General features: G+C 40.6%; 2 protein-coding genes across 9 annotated transcripts in view; both read left to right on the top strand.

Annotated features, from left to right (window-relative positions):
- Positions 1 to 891: 891 nt before the first annotated feature.
- Positions 892 to 18,841, top strand: slc1a4 (solute carrier family 1 member 4). The gene is made up of 8 exons (XM_020651997.3): positions 892 to 1,528; positions 9,850 to 9,892; positions 11,353 to 11,418; positions 13,264 to 13,430; positions 13,603 to 13,836; positions 14,623 to 14,817; positions 14,978 to 15,112; positions 15,702 to 18,841. Exons 1-8 carry the CDS (start codon positions 1,014 to 1,016, stop codon positions 15,943 to 15,945), a joined length of 1,599 nt encoding a protein of 532 aa, XP_020507653.1. The 5' UTR covers positions 892 to 1,013; the 3' UTR covers positions 15,946 to 18,841.
- A 1,557-nt stretch (positions 18,842 to 20,398) lies between these two features.
- Positions 20,399 to 24,189, top strand: part of LOC109997504 (stromal membrane-associated protein 1) — a 101,012-nt gene continuing 97,221 nt past the window's right edge. For 5 of the 8 annotated variants that reach the window (XM_065959205.1, XM_065959204.1, XM_065959203.1 and 2 more), the window contains exon 1: positions 20,401 to 20,680. In XM_065959205.1, the coding sequence (XP_065815277.1) occupies positions 20,563 to 20,680 (118 nt within the window). In that variant the 5' untranslated portion in view covers positions 20,401 to 20,562. Of the gene's footprint in view, positions 20,681 to 24,189 lie in introns of all 8 variants that reach the window. The other 3 variants (XM_065959202.1, XM_065959200.1, XM_065959201.1) reach the window with 2 other exon arrangements.

Raw genomic sequence — 24,189 nt, 5'->3', positions numbered from 1 at the left:
TCAAAACCATCACTGGCCACGCGGATCAGTTTGGTGCTTTGAAAATCGAAGTACCTATTTGAACTTTCAGCTTCAGAATTTGGAGTATTTTCATGCAATAGTGCACTTTTCTTTCAGTTCTGCTCCTGCAAAAAGGTTGAAAGGGGCCACAGCGCCCTCTAGGCGGCACAGAGCGCTGGCCATGGTGCTGACAGCTCTCTGCTTTCTATCTATTATTCTAACGTGGCATGGATTAGTCACATTGGATTAGTTACTTTCTCCCATGAAATTTCTCCAACATAGAAGGCTATTATGATTTTATTTTTTTATCATTGCAGTATGATTTATTTAAGCTTTGAAAAAATAAAAAGCTGTTTTAAAAATTACTACAGTGATTCAATTTAAAAGCAGATTTTTAAACATGATGAATGCTATAAACTGATTTAGAAGAAAACATTTGTGTGCAAAAAATTAAAGACAGACACAAGAGAAATATTTTTTCAAAAAATTGCAAGAGTGAATGTAATTTCTGTTGGAGGAAATAGCTGCAAGAAAATCTCGAGATTAACACGATTTCTCAACGAGCAGAGGAATCAAAGAATAATGCCTTTGTTATGGATTTTTTTTTTTTAGCCTGTTTCTCCATTTTTAATCCAAAATTAGAGGAGGCAGATGGGATGTGTAGAAAGGGTAGAAAAATAAGATATTGGTGGTGCTTTCTTTCTGATTTTTTTTATCAGCACATTCACTCAGTTCAGCAGGAAAGTGTGCCACATTGCCAGAGACCCTGGCAATCTCCCCTGCTCTTGCATCATTTGCTCTGGTAATAAGTGCCAGCTTTTCTGCGCATGTACCGCCGTGTTTTTGTGTCGTCGCTCCTTCTCCATTGGCTCTCCCTCCGCTCGACACTCTGCCTTCACACCGGACCAGCCTTCACTCAGCACAGAGCGTGCCATAGCGTGTGTGTGTGTAGACAACCCACGCTGCTGCCTGGAGCCGGACTCAGCTTCCCACGCTGCTCTGAAGAAAGAATAATGGAGAAAAAGAGCGAGATCAACGGGCACGCCATGCCCAACTCGGCCTCTACCGACTTGATGGTGGAGAAAAACGCGAAGAAGAGCTTCACAGAGAAGCTGATGGAGTTTCTGAGGAAGAACCTGCTGGTGATCATGACGGTGTCCGGGGTGCTTGTGGGCGTCGGGCTTGGCATGATGGTCCGCAACATGAACCTGACCAAGGCGCAGATGACTTACTTCGCCTTTCCTGGAGAGATGCTCCTCCGGATGCTGAAGATGATCATCCTGCCCCTGGTCGTCTGCAGCCTCATATCCGGCGCCGCCAGCCTGGACACGCGCTCCCTGGGCAAGCTGGGTGGCATCGCGGTCGCCTACTTTCTGGTGACCACGCTGATCGCCTCGGGGATCGGGGTGGCCCTTGCCTTCATCATCAAACCCGGAGTGGGCGCAGGAGCCCTGAACACCAACAGCCTGGGGCTGGAGAGCGTAAGCAACAACAAGGAGACCGCGGACTCCTTCTTGGATCTGGCCAGGTACCGAAGCAGCGGCTACACTTTATCCAATCTTTAACTACATGATATTTAGGTCAGTGTTGAATATGAAGCTGACTGGTTCGAGATTGTGTGGCACAGCTCGGGCGCACTCGTTTGTTGCACACATGGGACGCCACTCCCTCATTTATTCACCAAGTCACAACTTGTTCTTTGTGGTTTTACCTATTTTGTGCATAAACCAATGTAATTACAACCGTTATTAGACTGATTGAGTCTTAGAAAAGCCCTGCAAGGGAACCAGGGGAAAGGGTTTGTGCAGCCTACAGATTTTCCAAAAAACACAACTGATGCTGATCTTTGTTCAGTTAGAAGTGATCTTTTTTTAGGGGCTGGACCAGAGACATATGGTCAGCAATTCTAGAGTCTGTTGGGGGCCCTGGTAAAAATTCAAAGAGGGCCCTTCCAACTATCACCGCTGTGTTATATGTAAGACCAAACAACAACAAAAATGCAAAATGTAATTGATATTTCCAACTTTCATCGCAAAACTTTGCACATTTTGAGTCACTGCTGTTAAAGTATGTCAGCTCTCAGGGTCTCCATATTTGCCTGGGGCTCCAAGTAGTTGTCCACCTTGCCTGTTGACAAGCAGCGCCTCTGCAGTTGTTATTTGTGCATCAGTGTGTGTAGAGGATTAGATGGATGTGGACTGCAGTTTCCAATCTTCTGATTGAAAGGTTAAGAAGTAGAGATACTGTTTAACTACTACTACAGCTAAATGTTAGCAGCTGGAGTTCGATATTAAATTCACAGGGGACATCATGTATCATATCTTATTGTTTTTCACACCTGTCTTCTGTTCAAACTGACACAGAGAAAGTAAAAACTGCGCAAAAGAATAATCGACCTGAGTGTCAACTACACACACTTAAGATTTGATGCCCCTGCATGTTTTAATTGAAGCATCTGAACACTTGTAGAAAACTGAAGTTCTGCATGCAGAGTTTGGCTGAAGTACCACACAGTTGTACTTTTCTTCTTCATGGGAGATAGATAAAAGGGAAAGAGTTGCATGGTGGACATTGGCAGAGGAATGTGGAGTTCTTCTTGGACTGATTGAGTGAATGGTTAGCATTTTTTAAGAATTGTAGCTGCGCTCAAGTGATAAAAGTTTCATATTTTGAGCTTTTCAATGAGTGGAGAGCTGAACCTCTTCATAACGCACAACCACAAGGGTTTTTATCCAAGCAGGCCTGTATGTCATTTTACACAAAGACATCTACTGTACCACAGTCTTGAGTTCTTTGTAGGGGTCCCTGTTTGGACAGCATTGTTGGGTGAGATTCTTCCAGGATGATCTCAACACAACTTTGTTTGGATAAAGTTTTAACCCAAGGACAGCATAAACGTAATCTTATCACAGAGGAAACACATTGTGTTACTTCCTTTGCCTTTGTAGTAAACTCTATATCACATGAGTAAAAGCTTTGTTTTAGTACAAAATTACTTTAAAAAATGTGTTGGAGCTGCTCCACAGAGACCTCAAGGTGCCTCCAGACTGTTAACAGGTGCTGACTTGTAGCTGATCTGATTGGAGCAAAACGATTTAACCTGAACATTATATATATGAAGTTAAAAAAAACACCGTCTCCTGGAGGTATAAAAGCCCCTTCATGCTGTCAGTGACCCTGAGTCCTATAAAAAGTTCCCACAGTGGGAGGGAAAGCTGACAGCTGCTGGAGCAAAGGAGTGTATTTTGAGGTGGAAGGATAAACTCCAGCAGCTCTGTTAGTGTAAACTGAACACTGTCTGCTGCTGTCAGCACTTCTCTCTTATCATGAGCTGAGCTGAGCAGGTGGACACTCCGCTTTTCTTTCTCAGCCTTGTTACCCTAAAGAGTCACACTTTATGTTTGCTGCAGTGTTTACTCTAGGTTTACAGCTTTGGGGGGGTGGGGGGGGGACTCTTTGTGTTCATGTGTTACTTTTAATGACAGCTGTCCTTTTCTATCGGAAAGGTATCCTTAAATGACTTCTTTCCCTGATTTCTGACTCTATCCAATCTCTACAACAAAGGCACAAAAAGCCCAAAAGTAAATCTTAAAAAAAAAAAAAACTTATTTTACTTGATGGGCCGCCCCCTAATATAATGGTAGGGGAAACACTGTGCTGTGGTGACCAGCTGCTGAAAACACGATAGGAAGGATTTCACCAGTACAGACTAGCTACAAGTTATTTCTGATGATCCGGATAAATATGAAATAAATATGAACTGACTAATACGTCACTGTTAATGTAAATCTTTCAGATCACATATTAGGCAGAATACACTTTACCATTTTGTTCTTACGCTAATGTGTGTCTCCAGTCTGTCTACAAACCCCCCAATTAGGAGAAAGTCCATCCTCTACATCAGTGGTTCTCAAACTTTATACCCACAACCTGTTTGAGAATATTTAGTCTCCAGTGTTTCCCACACAAAGGCGATACCTGGGCCCAAGTATATTTCCAACCTGTTCTCATTTAATTATGTCATTTATTCATAAAATTGCTGCGCGCCTGAGAGAGAGAGAGCTCGTGAGAGTGCAGGCGCGCGCTCTGCAGGCTCAGTGCAACCAGAGCCTCTGTATTATAAGTCTCTGCGTTCAACATAGCAAAACTGCCTTTTAAAAAAAAAATCCCTCTCAACTCCTGAGGAGTGTTAAGACAGCAAAAGAGCAGAATCACATCAGCTTCAGAGCTACAGAGAGAGAGATAGAGGGAGGGGGAGCGATAAGTTCCACTGTCCGTACATGCATCAAAACTGAAGCTTCTCCTGGCTCCGTTTTAAAAATGTTCATGTACAGCTGCTTGCCACCGATTGTGTGCTGAACTCCAATAAATAACAGAATATCTGTTAATGTAGGCCTACAGCTGCTTGCTGTTGTTTCAGTACTGAACTATAACGGAACATCGAGTGAAACTTTTCAAAACGTGAGGTACTCCTGTTGTTGTTTATGTCTGTGCGTGTGCGAGCATAAATTGAGCAGATTAAAGTTGTTTGTTGCAAAAACTAGATTAATTTAGAGGGGAAAACACATTTCATATAAACACAACTCAATAGATACAAGACAGATAAGAGTATGACAAAAATAAAAAAATGTTGTTTTATGCTGAACAGGTTTGTTTTTTATATTGTGGAGATTTCTTTGCGTACCACCACAGGGAGCCCACTTACCATAGTTTGAGAACCACTGCTCTACGTGTTTTACCTGCTCCACTTTTCAGAAAATGTGTGCTCAAACAGGCTGTTTGGAGATTTTCCCTTCATGACATCACAAAGGGCAGTAACCCCTCCCCCAGGTGGGTGACACTCCCACAGCTAGGTGTTTGTTCTGCCCTCTGAGTCTGCCTTCTCACCGTAAACAGTAGGACATGGAGCGAGAAAGCCAGAGCCACCCACGTCCTTCAGAGAGGGGGCGTGGTCAGACACAGCTCATTTACATATTTAAAGGTACAGACACAGAAACAGCCTGTTCTGAGCAGGGCTGAAATAGAGGGGTTTATTGACATGATCAGAGTAGATTTAGAACAAGCAACTTCACACGTGATTTGGGGAGCTCCAAGATTTATTTAAACTGGTTGAAAAGAACTTTAAGGATTTTAATAAACTGTGAATTTGAAAACCGACAAAGCCTCATGGACATACTTTTTCTGATCCATTAGGGATCGAGTATCGAACCAGTGTATATGTTTGTTTTGTTTGGTAACACTGACAGCTCCTAAGGTAAGAAAGGCAGGTAAAGGACCAGCATGCACCAGGGTGGGCTGAAGGCTTTTTTAACCGGAGTCATTAATTTCTTTGTTCTTGTTTTCACTTGTTTGGCTTTTGGGAAAAAAGTCATAAAAACACAAAAAGCTCTGGCATGGACGATGAACGTCTTCTGCCTGCAAACATCATGTTGCTTTTTGATCATGTTTGATTTAAAGTTGATTTTTTTTTTGTCTTTTCCAAACATTCTAAAATATCAGATTCTCACTTACAGCTTCCCTGTGAGTTCCTCCAAAACCAAACAAAACCCACCAATGATGTTGATGTGGAGTGACCGGCAGGAGGGCGGATCATATTCAATGGTTCACATAACACAAGAAGAAAAGTTTTAGTCTCCAAAGTAACCAATCTTTTGATATGGAGGCAGTGGTTGCTTTTGTGGTTTCATGTGCTGCATTTGAGATTTTTACGTTATGTTTCAAATGAATTAAATCACTTTTGTGTTTGCTAAGAAAGCAACATTTACCATCGGGATAAAGCAATAGCAACTTCATTTCAGATACATCAGTATATACATTCATTCAGTGATAATTCAGTGGGTTTTTTTTTTATCAATAGCGCTTGATTTGCAGTTTGGAGTTCTAGATTACTTAAAGGTTGTTGAGTTGTTTCAGCAGATTGCTTCAGCCTCTAACAGAAGCTATTATGGTAATCCTTTGCTGCAAATGTGCCAGATTAAAGTTCTTGTTTTTGCAACTGACTCAGGTTGTCATTCTAAGTGTTTGACCAAGTCATTGGAAGGATCCCCAGGAAGACAAAGCTTTCTGTGAAAGAGTAACCGTGAACAGCTGTAACATCGCTCTTCTCAAAGCTACCGGACTCCATTGACAGAAGTTATTCTACCACCTCCCTCAACACAGGAGATGTCTCCAGTTTGTTAGTGTTTCTTTGTGTTGTTCGTCAAACAATAACCACTTCAAACAGCAAAGTTATACAGTAACTCAAAAAACAAAGTGACTGGTGAAGGCAGCGGTAGAGCAGCAACTGAAGAGCTCTGCTGTTTCAAACAACTCTTTTTGTTAATGGAGTCTGGTGGCTTGAAAGAGAGTGATGTAACAGCTGCTTCTGGTTGAATAAAGAGTCGCTACATAAAGATAACATGTATTTCTAGAAGGATCCGTTCACTGAAGCTGTCAGACGCTTTGAATAACAATTCACTTTTAGACTTTGAGAAGCAAAGAGCCACCAGTAACGCAGAAACCCTGCTGACTGGATCTAAGGCCGTGAATTGAAAGAATCATTCATGTTTAGATCTGATTAATTAGAAATTAAAGCTGTTATGTAACAGAGCTTTATAAATAAGTCCACAGAGAGGGGGCTCCATGCTCAGGGGGACATTGTTGGGAGAAGGGGGGGGGCCTCTGTGGGGAAAGCATGCTTACCCTCGGCTCTGGTTTCTCAGGGTTAATCCAGATCCTCGCCTCTGTCATGTGATGGGAGGAAATTTGGTCAGCTTATGAAACCTTATGTGGCTGCAAGAATTCTTCCAAACTCAACATTTCTCCACATCATTATGACATGAAGAAATGATTCAAGCGGCGATGTCATGGCTGCCTGCCGGTGATGAGCAGGGAGGTTGATGTTAGTAACAGCTGAGGCTCGATTTGGACTGACGGCAGAGTCCATGGGGGGGGGGGAGGCTGCGGACTGAAGCGCTTGGCTGTGTTTTGGTTGTGGGAATAAATGTGAGCAAAGTCTGTATTTCTTTGCACAATACAGTGAAACCCCAGAGGATGAAGTTACAACAAACACACACTAATACATGGAAAAGGCCTGCAAGCTTCCACTAATCCCTGTGTGCTGCTTCTACAGCGGTGAAAAAAAACCCAGCATGGTGCCTGAAAACTCGGTCAAGGGAAAAGTGTTCGTAGCTGTTTTTACATATGCACTCCTGAAAGATGACTAGAGAATTTCAGGAGGACCGCCTCTGAAATCCTCCTGATCTGGTTGGCACACATGCACCTCACAGTGAGAGACTATCCCGGACAGTGGGGGGGGGTTTCCTGAAGCAAGACATGACATAAAAAGAAAGACGCGGGATTGGCGGACGAAGCAACAGAGTCCACTATAAGATGCTATAATGAGAATATTTGCCTTTTTTATTGATGTAATGTGTACAATAGTTTGACAGAATAAGAGTATCAACAAAAGAACAGAGATGAACATATTAGTGAACAAATGTAACGCAGCAGAAGTCATTCACTGATTGCAGATTCTATTTCATGGATCGTGAATAAACCTCATCATCCCCTCAGACTCACTCGATGTGAATTCTCCTGATTACACCCTGCTGCGGTCTAGCATCAGCAACCATGGATAAAGTAAATCTTGTTGCTGATGGTTTTGTTGGCTCTTTGGACTTGAGCTTGTATAACACTTTTCTAGTCTTCTGACTACTCAATGTGCTTTCACAGCACTTTTACACAGAGGTTGCAATAAAGTGACCATCAGAAGTAACTAATCCCATTCATACACGACAAAGCAGTGGGAGCAATTCAAGGTGCCCGAGGACATGTTGCTGCAGGAGCCGGGGATTGAGCCCCCAACCTTCCAGTTGAGAGATGACAGACTTAATTCCCCCCTGGCCTTTAGCATAGCTAAGAACTCCTCACAGTATCTTGAGGTACCAGGAGTCAGTTCAGTTTAAACTGTTATGTGTTGATTTCTGAAAATGCATGATTGTAACTTAGTTTAAAAGCTTTCATTTGGGACAAAAAAAAAACTTTAATCAGGCCTCTGCAGCTCTGGAGCATGCACACAGGCTAAATTAATTATTGTACCTCACTGAATGAGGAACACAACAGACACTGTGTCAACCCCTCCCCTGAAGATGGGGAGTCTGCAGGTTAGGTTAGGAAAGGCTGCGGAGTCTAAAAGTCAAACTGAGTTCACTCCAAGTATTTAGTACCGAAACACTTGTTAAGGATCAACATGCTGACACATGAATGACAGACACACAACACAGTAAGAGAAGTCTTCATAAATGTTTGACTCATGTATCCCACTTGACCCTAAGTTAACCCTGTTTTCTTTTTCTACATCATGGTTGGAAAATACACTGGTCATTGTTCATTTATAAAGTTGTAACAGACAATAACATGATCTGTTAATCATTATAGATCAGACAAATCAATACAACTTTTGAGATGACTTGTTTCTACAGAGTTGATACAAAGAAAGGAACTACATTTTGTTATATAGTTTTATAGCTGTCATTTAAGGCCTTCATAACTTTGAGTGTAGAATTTATTTTCAATGAATCCAGGCTTTGACTTTTACAGCATGTGTTGCGCAAGCTTTCATAAATCCTTCATGAAGTCCATGAAGACAGTTTTTAAACCGGCTGAGTGAGGTAGTAAATTTGTTTTTTAACCCTTGGACTTGAGCTTGTATAGCACTTTTCTAGTCTTCTAAGTACTCGAAGCGCTTATTACCCAGCAGGTCACGCCTACCCATTCACACACTGATGGCAGAGGCTGCTCTGTAGTGACCATCGGAAGTAACTAATCCCATTCATACACATATGATACACATTCATTCATACACATGGGACATGTGGCTGCAGGAGCTGGGGATCGAATACCGCTGACCTTTCGGTTAGGAGACAACCGACTCTACCAACTGAGCCACTGCCAGTCGCCATGAAATAGAATCTGTGAAATGTAAAATTAAAGTTGACCAAAGGTTTCTGTCTCATATTTTTTATGCATTGTAGCACTTGCACGTGTAGACTCTTAACTGCGCATCATAAAAAGTATTTGACTTGATTTGATTTGCATTATAGCCAGCAGGGACCTTTCTGTGTGGCGTTTGCATACTCCCCTGCATGCATGGGTTCTCCGACTTTCACCCATGAGTCCACAGACATAACTGTTGACTCTCAAGTTTCCTGTCGCTGTGAGTGTGTACATGAAAGGATGTCTACCTCTATGCCAGCCCTATTAGAGGGTGATATGTCAATAAAGTACAGCGCCTTCCAGCAAGGGTCAGCAGGGAGTATAGATAATGGATGAATGGAGGTTGTAAAAAAAAAGGAAGGGCAAATATAAGTTGCTGGTACGTTTAAAACCACTCATTTAGAATGTAAACTTTGTACTGATGTATTGTTTGTAATTAAGAATGAAGGCCACAACACATTTCTGTACTACAGCAATAAAAATGACAAAACTGAAGTGTCATGCATCATTTTTATGGGCGTTGCATGAAAGGAAACTTCTCAATTTAACTCTCAAATAAAGGTTAAAAGTTTAAGTGAAAACAGTGAATGATCCAGGAACGTCTAATCCTGGTTAAGACCTCTGTGATTTGATTAAAGAAACAATGGAAGGGGACAGTAGATCAGTGTCTGATCACCTGTAAAGGACGAAGGGAGCTGTGGACTTATTGGAAGAGGGCCAGAGTTCACAGAGTGTGTGATGACAAACTGATCCTGTGAACTTATGCTTCAGATGAGTTTGACACACATGTTCTGAAAGACTGTCTGTCTGTCAGTTACATGAAATCAAACAGCAGTTAAGATAGTCTAACTTTTCTTTCTTTTCCTTTCACAGAAATTTATTCCCATCGAACTTGGTGGCTGCTGCTTTCCGTTCTGTGAGTTCCAGACACACTTTTCCACCACTTCCCCATTTTATCACCACTCTCTGTCTCTGTTTTATAACCAATCGTGTCTTGTATGGGACTTAATCAGAATTTATATCCCCGACCACACAGATGCCATTCCATGTTAATTTAAAGCAGCTGTAAATCCTGGCAGAAGTGCTGTGAGCCTCTTAATGCCTCTTAATGAGGAGACGCTCAGAATAGAGGCCGCTGCTCTCCCCATCTCGCCCAAACTCCTCTTTTCCTTGTCCCAATCGGCAGGGCAACCGGCCGTTTCCATGGCGAAACCATTCCATTCCAGCCAGCCTAGCAACCCACCTCGCCTCGCTGCTCCTAAACGCACCCCGCTCCACTTCCTGGAATTATGATCATGTCTGTTAAGGCTGAAATAAAAGCCAGGAAAGTTCAATATTTGGGGATGCAGGGATGCAAAATGACTATGCACAAACACACAGGCAAGAGGCCAAGAGCGCAGAGAGACTCTGAGTCAATAATGGAACCAATAGCCTTAAAATTCTTAAGACCAGGCTGGTGAATTATAAACTAAAAAGACTAAATGGAGTTTTAAAGTGCAGACAGGTCATAGGGTTCAATACCCCCCCCCCCCCCCCCTTCAGTTGGCCTACACTGTGGTAGAGTCCCTGAAGAAAGGATCCAACTGTGGATTAAACCAAAAATAGCAGAAGAGAGGGGGGATTTACACAGAAAGACAGGCAGCTCTATGTTTAAATAGACATTTAAACAAATGAGGTGAAAGATTTAGATTGTGGGGATGGCTGTCTTGTTAAATCTATACATGGTTGCAAACTGTATGTCTCTGCATGGGCTAATATGTTGCAAGAACCTGCAACCTTATTTAAAGTCCATTAATCTGCCAAGATGCTGGGAGCCTTTATCCTATGGACTGTTAGAAAAAGAGAGAGGACGGAGAGTAAGGATTGTATAAGTGAAGGTCCTCTCCTTTACTGCTGAAGGAATGTCTGGACTTAATGGGGAAAACTTCCCCAGCTTGGGGTGCGCCGAAAGCCTGGTGGTTAGTGCAAGTGCCCCATGTGTGGAGGTTGTGGTCCTTCAGGCAGGCGGCCCGGGCCCGACCTGTGGTACCTTTCATGCATGTCATCCCCACTCTCTCACTCCCCGGTTTCTGATTCTATCCTCTGCCCTTTCTAAAGGAATTTAAAAAAAAGGGTCTAAATGACTGAGAGAAACAAAACGTTTTGATGAGAAGATGAGAAAAGCTATAGTAAGTTTCTTTAAAACCACAAACTTAAAAAAGGATTATTCTCTCTCATTCTAGGCTGGCTACACACAGTATACAATTTTATCCCCGATGTTTGCCATCTGTGACACATTGACTGCACATTTCATTACTAGAATGCACTTAACAAAACGTACCATTGATCAGCATCTGACTGAATTAACTGCATGTTTTCCTTTCTTTTATGTTCCAGTATGCTACCGACTACAAGATGGTCGCTGTTGGAAATGACACCAACGGAACCGCCCTCTACCAAAAGGTATCAAAAGAAATCGTACATGCAGTGGCGATTCTAGAGCCTGTTGGGGCCCTTGGTAAAAATCAATTGGGGGGCCCTCCAACCAACGTTCAGCAAAGCAATGACAATGAGGGCTGTCAGATTGGGCCCCTTTATGGAGGTTTCCTAATGTCATTGCAAAATTTTCACATTTTTTCACAGTCACGTGAAATACCTTTAAATACGAGTGGTCCTCAGACATAACTATTTTCTGAGTTCTTATCTATTGAATAATATACATCAGGGGTCAATGCACTGTAAAATAAAGACTTAAAGGATCATCCCACAGCATCTGAGAACCCCTCACTCAGCAGCTTTCCTGACACAGGCCCAGTCCACAAAACACAAATCCTGTCCCCTTTTTAAGGTCACAGCTGTGTTACACATCATGATTGGGAAAAGACCGTCCCCCAAATGTGCACCATCGACATCATTTGTATTTGTCATTGTATTTGGCTCCTTTGATGTTGTTTACAGCAGGAGGTCATTATTATTGTTATTGTTTTGCTTGGTACGACTCTAAAACACTAAAGTATAACCTGATGAAATAGTTTCTCTTTTTATGTTATTGTAAGCTTTCAGTTTGCTCAGAGTGTTGGCAAAGAGACAGGTCAGCTTGACCCGCCAAATATCTATTGGGCTGCAAAGATAATGAGGTGGTAACAACCACAGTCTGGAAAAGTTGCTGCTCGCAGATTTACAAATGACTGCTGAGCCTGTAAGAAATAGTGGCTGATACACAGACTGTTGAATACAAATGTTTAGTGTAGAAGCAAAAGGCTCTTCAGGCTTTGACCAAATCAGCTGTCTAAATGGTCTAATGTAGTTATTTCTGGACATTTAATAGTAGACTAATTTTCCCCAGTGGCCATGGCCTGCTGCCCCTGACCTGCTATAAGAGAACAGTTGATGAATCTAGACCTGGCACTGGTCCATGGTATTTGTCTGTAGTGGGTTCACGGTGGACAGTCGCCTCAGTGCCAAGGGCTGAAGCTTTTGGAGCTGTGGGAGCGCTCAGGACAATGGATGGGGATTGAGCCGAGGCTTTGTCCTTGTCCTTATTCGTTATCCATCATCCAGTTCAATGAATCCCTTACTGCCTTCAGACCTACAAACCCATGTTTACACACTCTGTAGAAATTGGTCCCCATTTTAAAACTCAAATAAAATGTTACAATGCTGGTTACCCATACTTTCTGTTTCAGATCATGAGGTAAATGTATGTTGGAGTAATCCCTGGATGAGTCTGCAGAGGGCGTTGAAAGGCCTGTTCTGTTCTGCTAATCACACAATAGTTTCCCCGGTATAAAACCAAGAATTTCACGATTTTCAAGTCTATACCTAAACTGTTAAAACCTCTTACATAGGCTCTCTTCTCACAGCACTGGAGAGCAGATTATTTAAATTACACATACATTGTTTTGCAGTAATTTCCTAAGGTATCATATGAACTGTTATTTTAGGATGAGTCGCAAACTCTGCTTTGTGACAAAACCCTGCATTAGTAAAAAAAAAAAAAAAAATGACCATCATCCTCACCTGCACTGGCTTAAAACACAAACTTAAAACCCTAACCCTAACCCTACGGGGACATACAAAGTCAATATATATCCCCAAAGATTTAAGTATTGCTGTAGGATCTGAGTTGATGAGTTGAGCATTTTATTTGTCTTTCTTCTTCCCCAAGTAACTGTTAAAGAGTAACTTTAGCTTATCAGCTAAGCTGTCCGTTTTGAAATAATGTTGACTGCAGTGCAGAATTGTTTGATCCTATTTGATTGATTCTTAAGCCCTTTACTTAGCTCAGTCTCATCTTGTGTGTTTCAGGTGCCGATTGGTACAGAAACAGACGGCATGAACATCCTGGGTCTGGTGCTGTTTGCCATGGTGTTTGGAGTGGCTCTGAGGAAGCTGGGAGATGAGGGGGAGGAGCTCATTCGCTTCTTTAACGCTTTCAACGAGGCCACCATGGTGCTGGTGTCCTGGATCATGTGGTGAGTGCAGGGGGGATTTTGTGGCTTTGACAGCAGGTACTTTTACTGGATGAGGTGATACAAAACTCAATTTTGTTAAACATCAGGTTAAAGGGGTCATTGAATGTTATTTTTTATGACTTCACATTAAAACTTGTATTCCTGATGAATTCTTACATCGTGTGTCTTTCAGGTATATCCCTTTTGGCATCATGTTTCTGGTGGGCAGCAAGATTGTGGAAATGGAAGACGTGGTTCTTCTGGTCACTAGTCTGGGTAAATACATATTTGCTTCAATCCTGGGCCATGTAGTCCACGGAGGCATCGTCCTGCCTCTAATCTACTTCGGCTTCACACGCAAGAACCCCTTCAGTTTCCTGTCAGGACTCATCACGCCCTTCACCACCGCCTTCGCCACCTGCTCCAGGTACTCTGTCACAGAAGCTCTTACTGGGAAAGGGTGACACGAGTTTTTATTTTTAGTGATAGAAGTCTATGAGTTCACCGTTAGATGAACATTACTATTATAATATCCTTCTTTGAAAAACATTTTCAGAGCTGTGCTTCTCTTTGGGATTTACTCCCGACATCCTGACCTTTGCTCTTGCTGGTTTCACTATTTAATTTGTAAACAAAAAAGAGTCCACATCTGGCATGTTTCCATGAACTTCACTGAGCATACTCCTGCTTAGCTGAGGGAAACCTCTTATCTCTACATTAACTTTTTCCTTGTGGCACACTCAAGCTAACACTCATCTTTACATACAAGATTAATTTAAATCTAATCATCCATACATCTATGAAAAGTAGTGAACAAGTTTGGACTACTTTGGGTAAATCCCATCATGTTTGGTGACCCCTTCTGTAACACAACCCATTTCTATTTCAATTGGAGCCATATTGGAGATTTTCTCTTCATGACATCACAAAGGGCAGTCACCCCTCCCCTAGGTGGGTGACACTTTGTTCTGCACTTTGAGTCTGCCTTCTCACTGTAAACAACTGGTGCAAAATACCCTGAGCCATCAAAGCCCTTTGAGAGAGGGGCATGGTCAGACACAGCTCATTTGCATTTAAAGCTACAGACACAGACACAGAAACAGCCTGTTCTGAGCAGGGCTGAAATAGAGGGGAGCTCTGAGGTTTTTTAAAAACGTGTTGAAAAGGAGAATAATATGTGACCTTTAAGATAAAAAGTTGTTTTCCTGACCAGTTCAGCGACTCTTCCCTCGATGATAAAATGTGTGGAGGAGAACAACGGTGTGGACAAACGAATCAGCCGATTCATCCTTCCTATCGGGGCCACTGTTAACATGGACGGGGCGGCCATTTTCCAGTGCATCGCTGCTGTCTTCATTGCCCAGCTCAATAATGTTGACCTGAACGCCGGACAGATCTTCACCATCCTGTGAGTTCATTAAATGATCCCATGTTTCCCTTCTGAATCTTGTCATAGTTAAAACCTTCCACCCAGATATTCATTTTATACTTTTATCAGTAAAGTTAAGAAGTTAAGTACAACAACAGTTCCAGTAGTAGTGATTTATTATTCATATGATTATTTCTAGGGTGACAGCCACAGCATCAAGTGTGGGAGCAGCAGGCATCCCGGCCGGCGGCATCATCACCATCGCCATCATCCTGGAGGCCATCGGCCTGCCGACCAACGACCTGTCCCTCATGCTGGCTGTCGACTGGATTGTGTGAGTAAAGCCTTCGGTGAACCCACTGACTCCTGTATTAAAAACACACTCACAGTTATGTCTGACTACATCTACAGAGGCTGCCAATATTACAGAAAGCAAAACAAGATCAGGGTTTCCCAACGGATGGGCCAACAAGGGAGGGTACAGGGAAACACATGCAGCAGCCGGTTAACTATTAAAAAGTCTGAATGCATGATTCTTTACATCTGACAGTGCACTAGAGATTCATAAGACAGGTCACAGCTGGAGCACAAATCTGTCATTGGAAAGACATGCCATTCTCAAATTTTTTTGAGGGGCTTTTTGTGCCTTTATTTAAAGATAGGACAGTGAATAGTAGGAAATGGGGGAGAGAGAGAGACTTGGGAATTACATACAGGGAAGAAGCCATGGGTCGTATTTGAACCCAGATTTGCTAAATGTTAACCACTAGGCTACAGGGGAGCCAATCAAATCAGAGTGTGCTATTCAAATGGAGCTTCATCTTTTGTTGCTGAGATGATCACTCATTAGCTCATGTTTAACTTGAACCATGTGAATCTAAACAATAAGCTGACCGTCTCGTGTATGTCCATTTAACTCACAGGGACCGTACCACCACTGTGGTGAACGTGGAGGGCGACGCTCTGGGAGCAGGAATCCTCCATCACATCAACCAGCAGGAAATGAAGAAGCAGCAGGCGCAGCAGCAGCAGCAAGAGGAGGAGCTGGCGGAGGTCCGAGTGGAGGCGGTGGCCAACGTCCAGGCCGAGGAGGAGACCTCGCCGCTCGTCACACACCAAACCAAAGCCTTAAGAGCCACTCCAGAAGCTATCGAGTCAGTCCTCTGAAGCCGGAGAGACTTTTTCTCCTGAGCCCTGACTTTAAGACCTCTCGACACTTCTGACGTTGCTGCTGATTCACCGTTTTGACTCAGAGTCCATTTAGAAAACAATGTCATTGATGGTTTCACTCGTGAAGAAAAACAAAGTGCCAATGTAATAGTCTGCTTAGTCTGGTGCTGCTTGTGCTTTTATCATTTGGGATAAAATTACACTACTTTCCGATAAAGCATTTTAAAGCAGATTAGGAACATTTGGATTTGAGAAAAACTTAATTTGATAGTTCTTCCTCAACATAACAAAAAGTCTTCTTTAGACATTTTTTCTAAAAGCATTTTGTGCTAAGAAGTGATTGAAGACACTTTGATTTAAAATGCTCTAAAACGTGTTGTAGCTCAGTTTTGTCTCATATTCGGTACAAGACGCTCACAGCCATAACTTTCTACACAAGGACATCATTGCATGTCATGTCAAGTGCATTTTATTCTTTATTCAGACGGCAAACACAATGACCAACATTAACATAACACTAACAACTTGTGACATCCTTAAAACACTTCTAACATTTGCTAGAGATTTTCTGTCATTAATCACACATTAGTGACGCCTGTTTGATCAGCGGTTTTTCATTTTATTTGTAGTTTTGGTCTCTTGGCTGGATGGGAACTGTTATTTCTTTATTTTGACGTCAAACCAGGTTTAAAGGGAACAGTTTGGTCCCAGGTTAGCAAACTATGTCAAACACTAACCACTTCAGATGACACGCTAAGATTTTGGCCTTCTTTTTTACACTGTCTGTTTAACCAGTAACAACCAGTAAGGTGAAACATTGTGAACATTGGCCCATTTCAAACACTGTTCATATTCGGGCACTTGTGCTGTGGTCTATAGGGTGGGAAATTATCCTGTTTCCCCCTAACATGGCTGTGAGGTTTCTAAGAAGACCATTGTTCTTTAAATCATGAAAAATACCTTTTCAAATTGAAGTTGGAGTATTTGGAATAATAACGCCCTAACAACAAAGCTAGTTAATTCAGAAGGAGACTCACAAAGAAGCAGTTTGTTTTGGACTTTGTTAGCTTATTTAGCTAGCTATGGTAATGTGAACATGCAGCTATCAGGAAGTGTTTGCTAACTAATGCTTCTTATCTGATGTTGACTAAGCTTAAACCTTTATGTTGTTTAGACTGAGACAAGCTTATAGCTAATCTGATACTCATGTTAGCTAGAAATTCTAGTGTGTAAGCTAAACAGATAAATGCAGAACACATGCCCAAGTCTTTTAACCTGACATCCAGAGGGTACATTATTTAAAGGCATCTTGAGGAGCTTGTTAGGGACATGACTCACATTTCCACTGAAGGAACCAGGTCAATAACAAAGTTCCCACAACTTTATTTTACCCCTCTCCCCCAAATGCCTGCCCTAACACTTTCTCAAAGTAGGCTACATGAATTTGGGTGGGGAATGCAGCGCTACACATTTCTCATTCAGCCACAAACATTAATTTAAATTTAATTTATTGTTCATGTCCTCCCTACATCAATGAACCAACAGAAGGAAGCATATGACAAAATACTAAGTGCTAAGCTATACTCAGAAGGAATTGGAAACGGCCATTTGCAATGATTTGGTGTTACTTCATATGTTGTACCTTGTAAAACCAGCTGTTAGGTTTTCATACAACAGTGAGTAATTTGTCTAATCTCTGCAGATCTTTAAAAACTATTACTGTAAAAAGAAGAGAGTAATGTACAGAAGGAATCTTTTAGAATAATTGTGATAAAGTAAGTTTGAAGCGAGAGTAATGTTATGTAACACATAGTCACAGTTGATTGAAAGTTAGTTTGCAAGTACTGTAAACACACTCCAATCTCACAATTATTTAAGAACAGATATGGTTGTCAGAAAGGTCAACAGCTACTGTAGTTTAGGAAAATCCACCCCAAAAATGAAATCTTCAATTAATGTTTACAACAAACAGTGGACCAAAATGCATGACGAGTTCACCTCCTATTGTATGCCATTATTTTGTCAATCCATCATTTGATTTGAGAGTGTATTATTAAAGGTTGTGACATGAGGTAACCCTCTCTTGACTGACAGGGTGAGCCTGTGCTGCCCTCTAGTGGTGGCAGAAATTCATGTTAAAGCATTGAGCTAAAGGGATGGCATCTCAGAGCTGGTTTGAACCATATATTGTGAATGTCTCCTGAGTCTTTGTCTGACTTTGGTGAATGAAAGCTGTGTTCATATTTATTTGATATTTAATATTCATAGGGAACACCTGGAGATGTGAGTTTTGAGAGTGAGGAACTTCATGTACGTGAACATTAATCAAATGCATGTCGCTGTCATGTGATGTCCGAGATGCTCATAATGATGTAATGGTGCTGCTTTAGTTTAAGATCATTGTGTGTCTGTTGTTGAACGTGTCTCGCTTTAAAAAAGTGTGTTTTCTGACTTTTAGATTTAACAGATGACTTTTCTAAGCTAACTGCTCTGTTAACCTTGAGCTAATTTTCTTTGGACTATTTTTGTTGAGTATATCCTGATACGATCACATTTGATGACACATAATGTTTTACATGTTCTATATAATATATATTTGATAGTAATTTATTTGTAATTGTTTTAACTTTTTGTATAATTTTTACTTTCCCCTTTTAACACTTTCTCTCAGTATCACATTTTTTATTGTTACGATACACTTTTTAATGAATTCTTCGAGCCGTGTTTCTGATAACCTGTTGTTAGAAAAATCTTGTTGTTCTTTTTTTTTCTTTGAGAATAGCTGCTTCTCTGCCTGTGCCATGTCAATGATTAACACTGTGCAGCTGTCTCTTTGCTTTTGGTCCTGCTGTCTGTCAACATTAAAGGTGATAAAAATAGATTTTTCACGCAACCCAAAAGAAAAGACTTCTTTTTATTTTGGTTTGTATTAAGATTAAGAATTCATCAAAAGTTATATAAGAGGTACAAATAATCTCTTTAGCCTGTAATAAATGTAATGACCAGCAGGGGGAGAACTTGCTGACAATCTGGACCTTCTTTTCTCTTTTAAAGTTTTTGTTTTTTGGCTTATAATGCCTTTAGTTAGAGACAGGAAAGTGGATAGAGTCCGAAATTAGGGAGAGCGAGTGATGGCTTTAAACGGCAAAGACCTGAAAACGTTTGTAATGTCACAAGCGTTTGAGTCTAATTTGACAATCAGTGTGCCCCACACGGTCACTCGATGTCAACACAAGCTCCTTTTTAGAACTCTTGAAACCAAACAGAAAAGGTTTGTGGGTAAATCTCTACCTAGTTTATGATACTAACGAGTAGTGCAGAGTGAGAGACCCAAACCCAGCCTGCTGGTGATTTACTGAAGGGGGCCAGAAGATTCAAACCCAACAGCGGGAGTGAAGAAAATGAATCCAACTCACTAAAAGATACATTTACAACAACAAGGTGGATTCGTTTTTCTTCTTGACAGATCTGCAAACCAACTGCATGCATTCTGCCATGTAACGTATCTGGTCGTGTTTAGTATACCCAAGTGTGCTCAGGCATGGAAAGATGTTATAGTTTGCTGAAATTCAAATCTCTCCTCAGACATTATGACTAGATTACAGCACTAGTAGTGCACTGTACATGGAATAAAAAACGGAAATGATGCAGCTGGCTGAGATTTTACCGGAACTACGTCAGCAAACCTATGAGCATCTAGCCCATACCTTTTTTTCTAGGAATATTTAACATTATTATTGTGTTTTTCAAGTCTAATGAGAACCACTGCCTGCTGATGCTCTACTCAGGGCTGACAGGATTTTAAATCATTGATGGTTGAAAATACATTTGGTTCGTTAGAGATATATATTTTCATATATTGGGTAGGCCTATACCTTGGACCTAGGGCCCTAATTATCTTCATAAATCTTTTGGTATTCTTTGGGCTGGAGCCACATCTGGAAGCAGGACTTTAGGGGGAACCGTATCTATGATTGACATGTCACTCTAAGTAACCAACATGAGGTAGTGGTGGATTTCCAGATGAGGAGCTCCAAAAGAGGAGGACTAGCCTATCCCTGTTCAAACTACACTTTCATTCATCTTAATAAAATCCCAGCCTCAAGTTCAAGTTGTGGTCTTTGTGTATCCTCAAACTCATCACTCGGGAAAGGAAAAACTAACCATGGAGTCAGTGCACTCTGATGGCCAATCAACATTATGACACCATTAATAACCTGAACATTACATTCTGCGTGATTTATTTTGTTAATGGAGTTTTAATATTGGTCCAAATCAAAACCAATACGTTATTCGGATTCACAACTGCTATTTCTGCGTATTGTTGTTAGCTTGCCACACATGTTTTAGCTAATTGTCTTCCTGTATGCTGTTTTATGCCCCAACACTCCTCACAAGTAAAGCTTTATTCTGAGTCATGTACGGCATTGTCATTTCCGACGGTCTTGAAGGCAGCAGGGATGATGATGATATTACCTTGTTAGCAGGTTGCAAGCTAACTGAACACAGTGCAGCTTCACGGGAATGTCCCACCCTTTGTAACACAAGCTGAGCCCTCCGTTGTCTTTATCGGCTTCATACGAACAGCACTTTAAACTACAAACAGTGGGCAAGATGACGACGCGGTCAGAGAGAGAAAAAGCCCAGAAACTGAATGAGCAGCATCAGGCCATTCTGTCTAAACTGCTGAGAGAGGACGACAACAAGTACTGTGCTGACTGTGAGGCAAAAGGTAAGCCCGACAGTCGTTTGTGTAAACCCGCATGTCGGTTCTGTGTTTACCGGCAGATTACAGGATGATGAGGAACTTGGCTGCTAACGCTTTGCTAAAGCTAACCTCATAATGTAATGTTATTTTGAAGGGAGTTTTAGGCGTTGCTATGCTCACATTCCTCGTTGCCTGGTAACCGCAGTGTGTCATCCGTTTTAATTTAATTAATTTTTAATTTTAGTTCATTTTTTTAATGTTTCAATGTTAACCAGAAAATCCTTGTCCAGTTATAAATAATCCTAAATATATAATATTGAGCGACATTTGTCAAACACACAGCAACACATATGTAACATCCGCTATTAGCCTTCAAAATAAAATCCCTCTCGTTATCGATGTTAACAACTACTAGTAGAATCATGATTTGATTTATTTCCAAACTATTTTTCACCATTAATATTAAATATTACAAATACAATGATTGTTATAGGACTTTAAAATTGTTAAGCACCTCCAAAGGGCCCCAGGGAAGCTTAACATGTGGAAATCCATATCTCTAAAAGCAATTTTGAAAAGTAAATATGTATAATAGAAGGCTAAATTAATAAACCAGAATAAACTAGAAATAGTAAAGTTTACTGTAGTTGTTATAATAAGGAACCATGGGCCTTCATCAATAACTGGTGCTTTGCCTTGGTCTTATGCTGCAGATAATAAACAGAGAAATGTATATAAGAATGGAAACATAATGAAATATTAAATAACTACTCACGCTTCAACAAAAATAGATATTATTTAATATGATAAGAATGTGATGATTGGAATATTATTTGATTTGAAAGTAAGAAAAGTTGCAAATATGACACATTCACTAAAAATGTGTATAAACTTAAGATGGGCACAATGATAAATAGACAAAAGAGAGAAATAAATTTGAGGCAGAAGCTACAACAAAAAAATTACCATATATGGTATAAAAATAATTTGATTGTAAGAATTTTAGACTTCGTAACCTCAGTTGACTCTCAATAACTGCATCATATTGATTCTCTATATTGTTTTTTGTTTGTTCATGTAAGATGTTTTCATAGCATAGGTTTTTTTTAATTTCCTTTTTATCACTCTTAAAGGTTTTAATATTTCTCACTTTGCATTGCATGAAATATTATGCTTTCAAAATGTTAAACTGAATGAAGGTTGTGCGCTCTTATCTTGAAATGCAATATCCTGTATTTCCGTGTTTTGTGTCACGGCTGCTGCGGACTTGACGCAGCTCTTTGCCCGACAGTATCGATGTCATGTCCTTGACTGTTTTATTATTAATGAGCGGAAAACGCGTGTGTCCTGGGAAGGCAACATTAAAGTAGAGGTGTAGTGTGCTCGCTGATTGTCCCGCATAAGAAACATGTCACCATCACTGACTGTAGGTTGGATGCAGCTGCAGCCAACACCTAAAAGCTCTGCCTCGCGATCCCCTCGGGCAGAGCAGAACCATCACCAAACTCCATTCACAAATCTAAAAGTTTAATTCTGTCTTGAACAGACTCTGAAAGACAGTTTGATTGAAGGTGTCCCATTAAGAATTAGAAAAATGTATTTAATTCGGCATACATCGAATACGCCAAAAATCAACGCGTCCCATTAAAGTGCAATCTTTTACTATTTACATGCCTTAAAAATTCCCATTGACCAGCGGCATTAAACTAAAACGACAAATGAACGTTATTATGTTTTGCACGATAGATCTAGTAGTTTGTCTGGGATCTTTTCTGTTGACTTAACCTTGGTGTGTGTTTGTATGGAAACATGAAATTCCCAGATTTTTGAGTGGAGTTTGAACGGCTCGTGTCGGGGCTACCTATGACTGAGATGAAATGCCTTTTGCGTCATCATCGTGTCTATGCTGCCATCTGACAAGCGTAATCTGTAGTGCCAGACCTCCCTCTGCAAACACAGCAGGTTTGATCATGATTTCCCTCTGCCTGCTTCTGATGCTGCATCTCTTTTTAGATGTACTACAAGGTTTGAGAAAAAAAAAATCCTTCTCCTTGATGTTGATCTGAACAGCTTTTCATGTTTCTTGTGTTATAGCTGCAGGTAAAGAGAAGAAACATATTTAAACATTAAAATCAACAGTTTTGCAATATAGAGAGCACAAAAGTCATTTAGCATTACATTAAAAAAAAATGTTTTTAAATTAATTGATATAATAAACGCGTTTAATTGAAAAGTCTTTCCACGATGACGAGCTGTAACATTCAATACTATACACATTGGAGCAAAGGAAGATACATTTTACATTTCACCAATAGAGTTTATGTTCTTCACCATGATGGTTTTGAGGGTTGTTATTTTCTTCCTCTGATAATTTTTTATTTTATTATTATGCCAATAATTTATATTTATCAATCATCAAATAACTCAGTCAAGTAAATGTTGTATTTCTTAATATTCAGTCTTATTTTAGCATCTGTTTTCCTGTATTGTCAGATGTTTGGTCTCCATGGCTCACCAAATACATTATGAATTTCATACTGGGGAGAGTGATTGATATTTGATGTTAAAAGCTTTTCTTAATAAACCTTTAGTGGTACCTGTTATGAAGCCCTAATGTATCCATAGATTTGATTCACTCAGTTTTCAGTTTTGACACATCATTTGCAGGAGAGATCTTGACTTGTTTATCTTTTATCTCCAGTGTTGCAAAAGAACAAAACAAAGATCGAAATAGGCTTCACTTCCTCATCAGTGCAGGCAGTGTCATGTTGTGATCCGGCCTATCACACAAAATGATCCTGCTTTTAGAAGATCAAGCTTGGCTGTTCTTACATGCATAAAATTGCAGCTTCTAGACGTTTGCAGACATGTGAGAGACAGCAGGAGATATGTCTAACTTTTTAAAACTTGTATTTTCAAAAAGCCTGACATGGATTCAGAGTCTTTTGAACAGATAAGTGTGTGTCTATTAACCATTCTCTTTAAGGTTTGTGGAAGCTTGAAGTCCTGGCAAACAACCTGAGTTGTTTCTTCTTTATTGCTTTGGAAATAATCGCAGCTGAATTTTTTATGCCGATATTTCATCCTCACTTTTAGCTCAGCTGATGTATGTTTTTTCATCAGTGCATTGATGAAAAAACATTTTACATTCAAATATTCACCAACGACTGATCTGTTAGTTAACTGATAATATGATATTTAATTCTAAAGGTTTTTAATTCCATTTACTTAAAGCAAAATCATCTTTGTGCTCATTTGGTGACCTAATACTTTATCATTGATGTGTTTCCATTAACAAAGTGGTTATTAGCTTTTAACTGTCCAATATGTTTGAGTTGGTTAGCCCTTCATCTTTACAAGGGGGGGAAGACATGTTGGTTGTCTTCGTACAGGGTACAACAAGATTTAGATTGCAGCTGGTCTTACAGTATGTCTACTTCAACAGCAACAGAAGAGGTAGATTTGGGTCTGTCCAGACTAAACCTTATGGGGGTCATTTGGAGTGCTGGTTGAAGGCTGCTATGGCTCCTGGG

Source organism: Labrus bergylta, chromosome 10 (assembly GCF_963930695.1).
Source record: "Labrus bergylta chromosome 10, fLabBer1.1, whole genome shotgun sequence".
In the NCBI taxonomy this organism is placed as follows: Eukaryota; Metazoa; Chordata; class Actinopteri; order Labriformes; family Labridae; genus Labrus; species Labrus bergylta.
This window is presented reverse-complemented; position numbering and strand designations above follow the sequence as displayed.